The following is a 12,540-nucleotide window of genomic DNA, read 5'->3' as shown; positions in this document are numbered from 1 at the left end:
TATTTCTGAGGAATTAGACACAGTTTCTGGTATCAGAATGCTTCAAAGTTGGTACTGAATTTACTTTGGTCTTTGAAATTCTGTCTTTAAAGAAAGCTATTTAAAAGAACAGATGACAGTTTTAACAGAGCTTAGAAGTATTAGTGGTAATAATAATAGAACTTGTGCAGTGTTCTATGTTAATATAGTTGTAAATGAGTCAAATCAACTGTTGTGTATTGAAGAAGTTCATATTTGGCAACTGAACTGAAAAGCAGCCTTTAAATCTAACAACTTCAGTAAGGTGTGGGAGGGTATCTGATCTGATGGTTATCCTACATAAAGACAGCTCACATTATTTTTCTGTGGAAATCACCGGATGGTTTTTTTCATTTGTAATTCTGCTAAATATGAAAGCTGTTGATCACAATTGCAAAGTTGTTACTCATTGTAGTGACAGCGTCTTGTCTTAAATGGAACAAACAGGGGTTCTTGTATTTATGTAACATATTTGAACAATTGACTGATATACATAAGATACATTGTACATACCAATAAGGCAGGTAATGTGTTTGAAGTCGTACTTGAAGGAAAAAGGGACAGCAAAATGATGTTCAGATTCAGTGTTCAGGTAGGTGTAACAGAGCTCATAAAGATGTAACAAAATGCACAAGACTTAAATCTTGCAGAAGTTTCCCTAGTCATTTTACAAATTGGTGGGTTTTTCTTTTTTTTATAGAAACACCTCCTCCAGGATATATTAGTGAAGATGGAGAAACAAGTGACCAGCAGCTGAACCAAAGCATGGATACAGGTAACATCTATTTTTTATTATTTTCAAGGCTTTGTATTACTAGCTGTGTTCCCTCTACATAGTATGAATTCAGTCCAAAAGATGGTGGCAGTTTTCCTCTAAAGCCTGGTGGTTTATGCCTAAAATACCACTTTAATGAACAAAACAATTTTTTTTTTGCCAGGGAAATGCTTTTAAAACATTCTGTGACAGATTAAGTATATTACATTTGTTCTGTAACAGAAGTATACAAGTCTAATTGAGACTTCACCAGAAACCCTTAAAATAGTTTTTAATAGTTAATTGATTTCTACCATTCTCTGGTAGATGGGTTCGTTGGAGCACAGTGTCTGTTGGCCTAAACAAGTTACAGACAATCTTTTTCTGAGAACCTGTCTTTAACTCTGACAGACTTACCACTTTGGCCATGTTTCAAATTAATTCTTGTGTGGAAGGCTCTGTGGCAAAAGTAGTTCTGTGCCTTTGTATGTAAGGGTTTCTAGATAATGTGGCTGACCTTAGACTTGGACAAAGCACAGTTAATGTGCTGGGTAAGAACCTCCTGCTGTGTGTTGGCAGACTTGAGTGTGCTTGGTTAGCTAATGTTAGCAACCATTTTCAGTAAGTTGGAATCAGCTGCACCAGTTTCTGTAAGAACTGCAATATTTTCCCACTATGTGACAATAAATACCTTAATTAAAACAGCCTGACATCAGCAGCCACTGTAGGAATGTTTCTGTGAAAACCTTCCTGTATTTTGCCACCTTGTGTGCAAATTGTGTTGGAGAATTCATGTTTTTCTGAGTGTTTAAATTCCTGCTTCTGGGAAGGAATTATTTCCTCAAATGAGGAAATCTAGCTTGCTCTTTTCTGGCGATCATAGAATCATAAATTATAGAATGGTTTGGGATAAAAGGGACCTTAGAGACCGTCTCTTTCCACCAGGGACACCTTCCACTACCCCATGTTGCTCCCAGCCCTGTCCAGCCTGGCCTTGGACACTTCCAGGTATGGGGCAGCCATAGCTTCTCTGGGAAACCTGTACCAGGGCCTCATCATCCTCAGCATAAAGATTTTTTTTTTTTCTCCCAATATCTAATCTAAATCTCTCCTCTTTCAGTTTGAAGCCTTTCCCTCTTGTCCTGTCACTACCTGCTCTTCTAAAAAGTCCCTTTCCAACTTTCTTGAAGACTCCCTTCAGATACTGGAAAGTCTTTTCCAAGATAAACCTTTTCCTTTGAGAACGGAGAGGCAATGTCCTTCTTGTCTCATCCACTCTTTCTTATCTGTTCTTTTACTGAATTTGGGAAGCCACTACCTTCTCACTAGAGAAGTGCATAAATAATGTTGAGAGTGTGCACAAAGTGGCAGAGTTCTGCCAAATACAATGCTAAGTTAATTGAGTCTTTACAAGGAGGGGTGGGTACCCAGAAGTCTGGAAAATTGAATGAAATCCTAATTCAGAGTAAGTGTGTGATATTCCAGAAAACTGAGGTTTCTTACTCTGAAAAACTTGGCTGTAAACATGATTTAGATAATGGTTATGCCTACTGATCTGAAATAACAAAAATTATTTGCTCTGAAACCTGTCTGTCTTGCTTCAACAGGATCTCCAGCAGAGCTGTCTCCTAGTACTCTCTCTCCAGTTAATCACAGCCTGGGTAAGCTGGAAATACTTACAATTATTTCTCCATGTGTAGTGACTCTTCATTATATATGTAATTACTTTAAAAGTGAAAATGTGCTGTAAGAAATTAAGAGCTATATTAAGAGGTGACTGTTGGGTTGGCTTCCTGATGTTAAATATAATGGGGCTGGGTTAATCACTTGTTAACAATTACTCTATTTCTGTACCTGTTGAGCTTGTAGCAAAGAGAAAGAGTGCTGTCTCTATGTGTGCAGGAATAGCATTTATAAAATGAATAGTTTAAAAGGATGTTTGCCTGTCCATAATGCTGCCCAGACTTGCTGTCTCCCTTGTGTGTGTGTTCTGCTGCTCTTCTCATGTACTGTTTCACCTGTAACCACAGCACAGTTGTTGCTCCCACATTAGTAGCCCACCTGCTTTGATCCAGTGCCATTGCTGTGTGTCTGTGTAAGTGCCTCAGGAAGATCAGATTGTCATGGGTTTGTTTAAGGAATGGTGACAGGATGTGACAGGAAAATGCAGAACATTGAGTAAGTAATTAGGGTAGGTAAAAAGGGGAGGCAGTGAAGAAAAAACCTGAAGGTGCACAGGGAAGATACTCTAGTAGGGGACAATAAAGTTGCTTAGAACTACCTTTATCTAAAGAGACAGTGTAATACAAGAGAACGTGATTTTCATATTTTTTCCTTTTTGTTGTTCAGTGTTTGATAGTTTAATCTTTCCTTTAATGCTGCCAAAATGTTTGCAAGCTACAGAAAAAGGCAACAGGAATGTCTCAACGTCTGGTGCTCAGAGCACCATTAGCTTAATCATTGTGCCGAGCAAAATGCAAGTACTGAACTAAATGAGCTGTGGTCAGATTAGATCACCCCTTCTTCCCCTCCTCCTTCCCTTGTGTGGAAGATTGAATTCCATTCTATTTACTGAAGTAAGTAGGTAAAAAGGACAGCAAGCAAAATATAGTTTGAGTAGTTTGAGGAGACTACTGCTGTCATTTCTGGGAGCGACAAAATAGCAGGGTAGATCGATCTACTTGCAGCCTAAAAATCTGTGTTAAGCTTGGTTTTTAAAATTTTTTTTTAGACTTGCAACCAGTTACTTACTCGGAGCCTGCGTTTTGGTGTTCAATAGCATATTATGAATTGAATCAAAGAGTGGGAGAAACCTTCCATGCATCTCAGCCTTCCCTGACTGTAGATGGCTTTACAGATCCATCAAATTCAGAACGATTTTGTCTAGGTCTGCTTTCCAATGTAAACAGAAATGCTACAGTGGAAATGACAAGGCGACACATAGGTAAAGATCTCTGATCTTTTAACTATTTAATTTCATTTTGTCCGTTAAGTTATCTGAATGACCAAGGTAGGATGTGTGTTGGGTTCCTTTCACCTTTGTGCAGCCAGCCATATCTCTCAGGGCTTGTGAGTGATAGTTTGGTCTTTCTGGTTGAGAACAGAAGTGGAAAGACACAGAGTCACTGCTTCTGAAATTAGGGAGAAATGGTAGCAGCTTCTGCCACTGAAGCCAGTTTGAATTGGCAAGAGATGTAGTGATGGCTGGAGCTGAAAGGAGCTGCCTTTCCTCACTCAGTAGCTGGTGGCAGCTGCAGTCACACAGCTGTCAGGCTGAGGGCAGCACAGCAGGAAGCCACTCTACTGTGTGGCACTCCTGTACTCACATTGCTGTTCTTGCCTTCTGGAAAATGATGGTGCACCAAAGCATCCCAGGCTCCTCAGTGGAGCTGCCCTGGCCAGCATTTATATTCAGAATTCCTTGTAGTTTAAATATAAGCTTTAATTACAAAATATCCCGTGTTGCTTAGTTTATTGTAGTTTATAAAATGCGGAATGGACACTGAAAGGATGAAGTTCTTTTCTGAAATGGGAAAAGCTGCTTTTGAGAACCCATTGTTTTGATGGGATTAAGATTTTTTTTTATAATGGTTAGTCAAGAACGTTGTTTTCCACAATGCTGTGTCTTGACTTTGGGTTCTTCAGTAAACTACCTTCATTTTTTGGTTTGTTTTTTTCTGAATACTTTCATTAGCAACGTGTATGAGATTTTTTTGGTTGTTATTGTTTTTACTTGCAGTAAAATTTCAACCTCTTCTGTAGAACTGACTCCTCTTATGCCAAGTCCAAACACCAAATCCAAATGTTCATCTAATAAAATTTTAGGTGTGTTGAAATCCAGTCGGTGCTCATACTGACTAGTCAAAATGATCAATGAGGAAGAAAAGCAAAAAAAGCAAAAATCTCATGAGCCCTTAGTTTTTAATAGAGAAGCTCATATTTTGTTTGAAAAAAATTTTTAATGAAAAAGGCGAATGGAAACTATGGCCTATAAAGTATCTGTTAATTATAAATAGTTCTCTCTGGGAGATCAATTGCACATTATTTACTTTCTGCTAGAAATAAACTATGCAGATTTATTTTCCACCCAGAGAGACAGAACAAAATAACAATTTAAAGGTGGATGATTGAGATTTTTTCTTTCACAGATTTTTTTTTTTTATAATAGGGCTAAATGAAGTCATACTGGTTTTGTTAAAGTAATACAGGGGTATGCAGTGGGTTGTGAAATAGTGTGGGTGCATGTAAGACAGTGTTGCAGTGGTGGGTGATCTTGTGTTTTCTCTTTTGACCACGGTGGTCTGTGCTGCTTCACATACAATGCTTTAATATTAGCACAAGTTTTAATTCTGTTTATATGAACACTGCTTCTGAGCTTGGACTTGGGTACAAGCTATTATATGGCTGGAAAAAGGCCATTTCACTTTTGACCAAAAACTATTCTGCTTTTCCTTCTGCATTTGTGGGAGAAAAATGCAATTTAATTGTGTTCTGCTCCTGCTACAGCTGTCAGCACAGCAGTGAGGTCCTGTAGATAATTGATTTCTGTTTCTGTTGTAACAAAAAACCTTGGTCTTCTTTGAAAAATAAACTCCCTTGTTCCCTAATCTGCTTGTGTCATACCATAACTAGAGTTCCTTTGGATCTTACTGCAGGGAGGGGAGTGCGTCTGTACTACATTGGCGGAGAAGTTTTTGCCGAGTGCCTGAGTGATAGCGCGATCTTCGTTCAGAGCCCCAACTGTAATCAAAGATACGGCTGGCATCCTGCAACTGTGTGCAAAATTCCACCAGGTTAGTAGCCTACCAGAGGTCTCTTGAGAAAATAACCCACTGGAGGTATTCACTGCATGAAATTTGCTTTCCTTTTTTGTAATTCCTTCATAGATTCAGCCTTCTGTGTAGCAAATGCAAGCGTATTCACTGACTGTACCTTTTTGGCTCTTTATAGGATGCAATCTGAAAATCTTTAATAACCAAGAATTTGCTGCTCTTCTGGCTCAATCTGTGAATCAGGGCTTTGAAGCAGTTTATCAGCTTACTAGAATGTGTACCATAAGAATGAGCTTTGTTAAAGGATGGGGAGCTGAATACAGGTAAGAAAAGAAAACCCTTTGTTCTTTAAATTTAGAGTTAACAGTTTTTGTTCTTTCACTAGTATCCCAATTATCTGACTTGAAAGCCATATATACACACTTCTTGCTGCTATTGTGGATGTGCAAATTGAACCCATATTTTCTTTTTACCCCTCTCAGCTATGGAACTGCTAAGTTACAAAGTCCATAAACTGCTTCTGGTGTTGCATGGAAGCCAACTGTTGAGCAAGGAATGTTGTCAAAGTTCTGTTCCCTTGCTCAGTCCTGCTGGCTTGCATGTTGTGGTGAAATCCGCGCCATCATCTTGAAGTTTCACAGTTTGTGCTGTGAAATTGTTATGTGCTGTTTGTTAGACTTGCTGTCATTGTGGTCTCTGTTCTATTCCACATGCACCATGAGTACCTGTGGCGCAGGATGGGGTTGGTGGTACCCAATGGAGAGAGACACTTGCAGTGCCTCTTGCAGAATGAAATAGTTAGAGAGCATGCATCTAAGGGATGGCAAGTATTTTGGAACTTGCAGTGGAAAAAGCTTTGCAGGAGTGAGATGACTGTGTTTATGTAGTAAAACTTCTAAAAACAGTTCTTTGAGTGGAAAGAAAAAAGCATTCTATCTGCTTTTGAGTAGATTCCAATTGTGTTCTCTATTAGCACAAATGAAAAGCTGTAGTTGAGGACAGTGCCTGTTTTTAATGCAGTATGGAAATTCAAGAAAAAGAGGAATAATTGACTTCTAACTGAGCAGTTTTAAAGTTTTTGTTATTTCAGAGAGCTAGAACTGTGGTTTTATACAATTCTCTTAAACCTCTCTAGAAATTGTCCACTGAAAGAAAGAAGTCTGACATGTCAATACCCTAATGCAATTCATAATGATTTTTTTTAAGCTGTATAATTTCTGAAGTTGAATAATGGTGTGTAGGCTCCGCTTGGGTTGATTTCTTTATCTTCTCTTGAAGTACATACATGTAAATAGTAGTGCCAGTATGTGGGGGAGGTTTCTCAGCTAAGCCAATTTTATAATAGTCTAATGAGATGAAATGAGAAATTTGAGTAATGGAATAAATTGGTACCCCTTTGTTAGGAAGAGGTACATTAGAAAAAATCTGGCTCAGGTTTAAAGAGCTATTTGATTTGGCTCTGAAGGATTATGTATACACTTAGGCATAATTAAATACAACATTCAAATCTAAGCAGAAGAAAGGCTTAATCAGTTAGATTATATAGAGGCATCTTGAAGTGAACAGAACATGAGTGCTGGTTTAAAACTGTGGGGAGGCTTTTGTTAAAGTTAATTCTGAGTGGGGAGAATGTTGGTGGTTGGTCTATAAAGTGCAGACCATAGGCTTGAAAAAGCTGCAGTGGTAACTCTGCCAAAATAGTACAAAAACTGGTTACTGACTCATGCTGAACTCATTTCTTTGCACCTCTCTTTAAGATGATGCTAATAAATGACTGATAAGCTTGTAAATATGCTGCAGTTTGGATTAGAGCAAAAAAGAGGTGGCTCCAATGACAAAACCTCGAATTTAAATTAATGTAGTCTGACTTGTCAAAATGGACCAGGAAACGCTGTAAACCCCATCACTCTTGTTAAACCATCTGTGCTTCATTATTATGTGAAAAAAACCTTTTCTCATAGAACAGGCTTAGGCAAAGGCAAAGCATTACTTGCATTTTAGGCATATGTGCATAAACATGCAGGTATAGCAAGGTGATACATTTTATAGTCTTGGTAGACAAAATACCTGACAAAGCTTTTTGCTTTGTTACACGGTAGCCTAAATTGGGGATGGTAGAAGTTCAGATCACCAGTAAGTGTTCATGTTAGCACAGGAACTATCCAGGTCCAGGATTATCTTCTAAGGAAATCTCAGCAGAGGTCTTAGTGATCTTTGAACTGGAAATCTTCTTCTGAAGAAGCGGAGTTTTTAGCTTTAAGATGGTTGCTCAGTGACTGTCACTATTGTATCAATTTTTACCAGCCTGGTACAAAGCACGCATTGTTCAACAGAACCAGTTTTAAAATTCTGAGGAAGTGTGTTGTAGGGGAGTTGACAGTGGTGGAATAATGAATTTCCTTCTTTGGGAGAGGATTCAGGAGAAAATGGAACTGTATTTCCTGTGGGTTAGATTTGTTTTTCTGTTACATCACTTTGTTCTGGCAGAGGCATTTGGGGCTAAGATAACTGTTTTGTAGTGTGCTGAAAGAGCACAGACCCCAGCTGCTGTCTTCTCCTAGAAAATGTGAAGTTTTTGAAATCAATCTTCCCTGTCTTAATCTTTCTGCCTTTTCAGTTCCTCTGTTTATATAAACAGATTTCCTTAAAGCAAAGGGCTGCAGTGCCGACAGTAGAAATTGTGGAGCTCAGTTTGTATCTGACTAATCTGCTGCCTTTGAATCTTGGGATAGCTGGAATTACTAGGAAAAACTGGCTTAGCAACCACAGTCTTGCCAATCTAGTTAGGGAAAACTCCCATGCCTGGAGTGGGTACAGTGAAATAGGATTTCTCAGGCAGAGTTTTTGTCCAATGCTGATTTCTTTTCAGATGAGAAGGGAGGTGTTTGAATAACAGATCTCTGAAACAAAGGTACATGGGAGAATGAATGAAGCTTTTATGGTTGTCAGTCCTTCAACTTTACTGAAATTTTCTCCGTGGTGTTTAAATAAAAGCTACTATTGTGGAAAATTATTGGCAAGTTAGTACAGAAGACAAGGGAAATTCAATTTCTATTTCAGTTGTTTATGTGGGGATGTTACAGTACAAGATACATGTAGAAGTTTAAGATTACAGGAAATCAGAGATAAAGTTTGGTATTCCTTTGAGATACCATCAGTTAGCACAGTATAACCACACACCGTGTTTTGATACAGTGTTTCTGACAACATCTACCAATTTCCTTGTACATTTATCATGTTATTTGCTCCAAAAAGCCAGAGCTTATGATCACCATAGCATTGTGCTGTTTGGCCATGCTGACAGCACAGAGCCAAGGGCTTGTATTCCATGTTTCTCAGAAGTTATCTGCAAAATTCAATTCCAGTTATGCATGAAGCCTCTTGGAAGGTTGAGGCACAGCTGCACACAGTTGTTTGTGGTGTGAACACTGCATTAGTTGGACAACCTTGACTTCTGAATTTCTTTTGAGAGCTAAGGCTCTTGATGTGGCACTTGAAGGAAATACTATTGTTATTATTCTCCAGGGTGAAATATTCTTGATATATTATGGACAAGCATGTAATTATTGATGTGTTCTAATACATTAAGTGCTTTGGAGTTCTGGGGCTTTATTTTTTTTCTGGATAAAGTTTAGCAACAGTTATGATAATGGTTGCAGATCTTTATATCTTTATGTACTAGATATGGATGGAAATGCAGAATTTTGTGGCAGCTGAACCTGCTTTCTGACTGCAGTGGGTTGACCCTGGCTGGCTTCCAGGCAGCTACCAAAGCAGCTCTCTCACTCCTGTCCACAGCTGGACAGGGGAGAGAAAATGGAGCAAAAGGGTCATGAGGCAAGGACTGTGAGAGATCCCTCACCAAACACCATTGTGGGAAAAACAGGCTTGAATCATTTATTGTATGAATTTATTGCAAACACAACCAGAGCAAGATAATGAGAAGTAGAATAAGTTCTAAAAGACCTTCCCCCGTTGCCAGTTCTACCTTCTCCCCCAGCTGCAAAGGGAAGTAGGAATGTGTGTCATGGTCAGTTCTTCACATGTTGTTCCTGCTACTGCTCGGGGAGAGGATTGGAATCCTCCCCCTGACACAGTGTGGGGTCCCTCCCACAGGAGACAGTTTTACATAAACTTCTCCAGTGTGAATCCATCCCATGGGCAACAATTCCCCATGAACTTTTGCAGCGTGGGTCACTCTTCCACGGGGTGCAGTCCTTCAAGGACAGGCTGCTCCAGCACGGGTCCCTTCTCCACAGACTTCCTACAGGCTCGCAGCCTCTCTCAGGCATCCCCCTGATCGTGGGCTCCTCCACGGGCTGCAGGTGTATCTCTGCATCCCTATGCTTTCCATGGGCTGCAGGGGAATCTCAGCTCTGGCACCTGGTGCAGCTCCTGCCCCTCCTTCTCCACCGCCTTTGTTATCTGCAGAGTTGTTCCTCTCACATCTTCTCACCCTGCTTTTATGTGGAAGTTACTACTGGGGAACAACCTCATTTTTTTCTTAAACCTGTTATCCTAGAGGCATCACCATGCCTAACTGGCTCAGCCTTGACCAGCAGCATGTCCTTCTCTGGAGCTGCCAAAGGATACCTCTGTGGAGGAAGCTTCTTGCAGCTTCTGGCAGAAGCCTCCCCTGCTACCAAAACCTGATGACACCAACCCAATGCAGTGACTTTTCCCTATTCTTTGTTTTCTAGGCGGCAGACGGTAACAAGCACTCCTTGCTGGATTGAGCTTCACCTGAATGGGCCTCTACAGTGGCTGGACAAAGTATTGACTCAGATGGGCTCCCCTTCAGTTCGCTGCTCCAGCATGTCCTAAAACTCTCCTCTGTCACCAGTGGGCTAAAAACCAAGTCCAGTCAACAGACTTAATATAACAGCTCGTCTGTCGTAGTATTTGTGTGTGGTCCCCATGAACTGTTTACTATCTAAAAAGGTTTTTTAAAAAGAAAAAAAAAAAAAAGAAAAAGGAAAAAAAAAAGAAAAGAAAAAAGAAAAAACAGCACTTGAGGTCTCATCAGTTAAAGCACCTTGTGGATTCTGTTTCCTATACTCTGATACTAGATGAAAATTTAGTGTATAGAAAAGCCTTCTTCAGAAAGAAGGGACAGTTCTAAAGACTCTTTAATGGTGTTTTTTATTTGGTATATAATTAAGTGTCCTAATGGTTATCAATAACATGAATAGCTAAGTATATATACAGATAATGTATCATGATCTCAAATATCACAGTATTGTGCTGTTCTACATTTTAGTTCCCATAAATAGTCATTTTGGTTTTTGATTGGGGCAAGTATCTCATAAAATTCCGACACTTTGCTCCCTTATTCTTTTATATTTTTTTTATATAAGCAGGTTTTCAAGTTGTCCTAAACATAAAAAGGCTTTCCTTATAGAAAAGATGAATTTTTTGCTGCGTTCTTAAAGAGAAAGTCCCTCCATTGGAAGGGAAAGAAATGTCTTGAGATTCATCTGTGAAGTCTTAAGACACTTTATATATTTAATAGGGCCTAAAATGAATTCATACTATAAATTCTGAGTGTCCATCACACTAGCAGTCTACTTTTTGATACCCATCTGAGTTGATGCATCTGTTGCCAGCAGTATTGCTGGCAGTGGTATAATTTGGGACTTTTTTGGTACCTTGAATCATTGAAATGAGTGGTTTTTTCTCATGGACTGAGAATTTACCATGGCTTTGGATATTGGATTAAGTGCACAAGATTATTGGCTTACCCCTTACAGCTGTATTTTTTCTTATTGAGTAAGTCTTACCCCTTATCTGTATTTTTTTCATTTTTTCATATGTCACTAAAAATAATGGGGTTTAGTTTTTGGAGCCGTATATCTTGAAAAATAATTTCCCGGGGTAAGCTAGACTCTTTTTGTTTAGGTCTTAAATAGATGCAGCTTCTTAACATATTTCAGTAACAGAATTTAAATTTCTTATCTGAGTCGCTTTTATAGTTTACTTACACACCTGATCATATGCATTCATTATGTCATAATGGGCCTTGTTATTAAAAGTAGTTGCTTCTGCAAAACCTCTAGAATAGTGGTTGCTGAGGTATGACCAGCAAAGGAGGACTTCCAGGTTCTTCATGACAGTGCATGTTATTGTGAACCCTTGGACACTACAGCTGCACCATATTAAAAATATTCTGAAATATATTCTACAAATAAGTCTGGGTTGGGGCTGGGTTGGGAAACTGTATAGAAGGGTTATTCTGACTTGAAAAATACACATCTTACTAACAATCTTGTGATCTAGCTGTCTGTCATTCTTTTGTTATTGTGGCAGTAGCAGGATTGCCTTTGTCTGTTTTTTTCCATTGTTTCATCAATTACACTAGTTCTGTACTTTGTAAGTACAGCTAGTGATAACCTAGCTTTGAGAACAAAAATGTGGCCAGTGTTACAGCTTTTAATCACTTGACTGAATCGATGATAGTGATGGATATTTTTATGCCATAATGAATGACTAGGGCATAGAAGCAATACCAAAAATCAAGCCTTGAGAAAATGGGCCAGACCTTTCAAAAATTGGCAAAGCAGTTACCAGTTTGTGCTAGTTTTACCAGTAGACTAATGTATTGGTAGAACTTGTGAACCTAAGAGATAAGCTTCATGCGTGTTGCATTTGCCTAATATGTGAATACACTAATAAAAGTTTTAATTCTCACAATGGCTGTTTGTTGGGTTTTTTTAAATTAATTGCTGTCTATATTTTTTTCAATGAAGGTTAGGAGTTACCCTGATCCACCCAGTTAAATGGTACAAGTGTCCTGCATGTGGTGGGTGGAAAGGCAGAGTTTAAATCTCAATACCACTTTCCATGCAGCTGTTGTGGAGGTTCTGATATGCGTGTGTTTGGTGGTACAGACTCCTACTCCTAAAGGAGTTTATTAAAGCAGTTGTTTTTCCCTGCCACAATCAAATTTCATTCTGCTATCTCAGGTGTTTACTTTCACCTGTGAGACAGATCAGAGCA

General features: G+C 39.0%; 1 protein-coding gene across 1 annotated transcript in view; it reads left to right on the top strand.

Moving 5' to 3' along the window:
• The window catches only part of SMAD2 (SMAD family member 2), a 50,225-nt gene extending 37,991 nt beyond the window's left edge, over positions 1-12,234 (top strand). The window contains 6 exon segments of the mRNA XM_056513881.1: positions 719-793; positions 2,380-2,433; positions 3,504-3,716; positions 5,428-5,565; positions 5,723-5,867; positions 10,245-12,234. Of these exon segments, the coding sequence (XP_056369856.1) occupies positions 719-793; positions 2,380-2,433; positions 3,504-3,716; positions 5,428-5,565; positions 5,723-5,867; positions 10,245-10,368 (749 nt within the window). The 3' untranslated portion in view covers positions 10,369-12,234.
• Positions 12,235-12,540: the final 306 nt, after the last annotated feature.

The sequence above is a fragment of the Oenanthe melanoleuca genome, chromosome Z, assembly GCF_029582105.1.
Source record: "Oenanthe melanoleuca isolate GR-GAL-2019-014 chromosome Z, OMel1.0, whole genome shotgun sequence".
Classification (NCBI taxonomy): domain Eukaryota; kingdom Metazoa; phylum Chordata; class Aves; order Passeriformes; family Muscicapidae; genus Oenanthe; species Oenanthe melanoleuca.
Note: the sequence above shows the minus strand (reverse complement) of the source record. Positions and strands in the feature narration are given on the sequence as shown.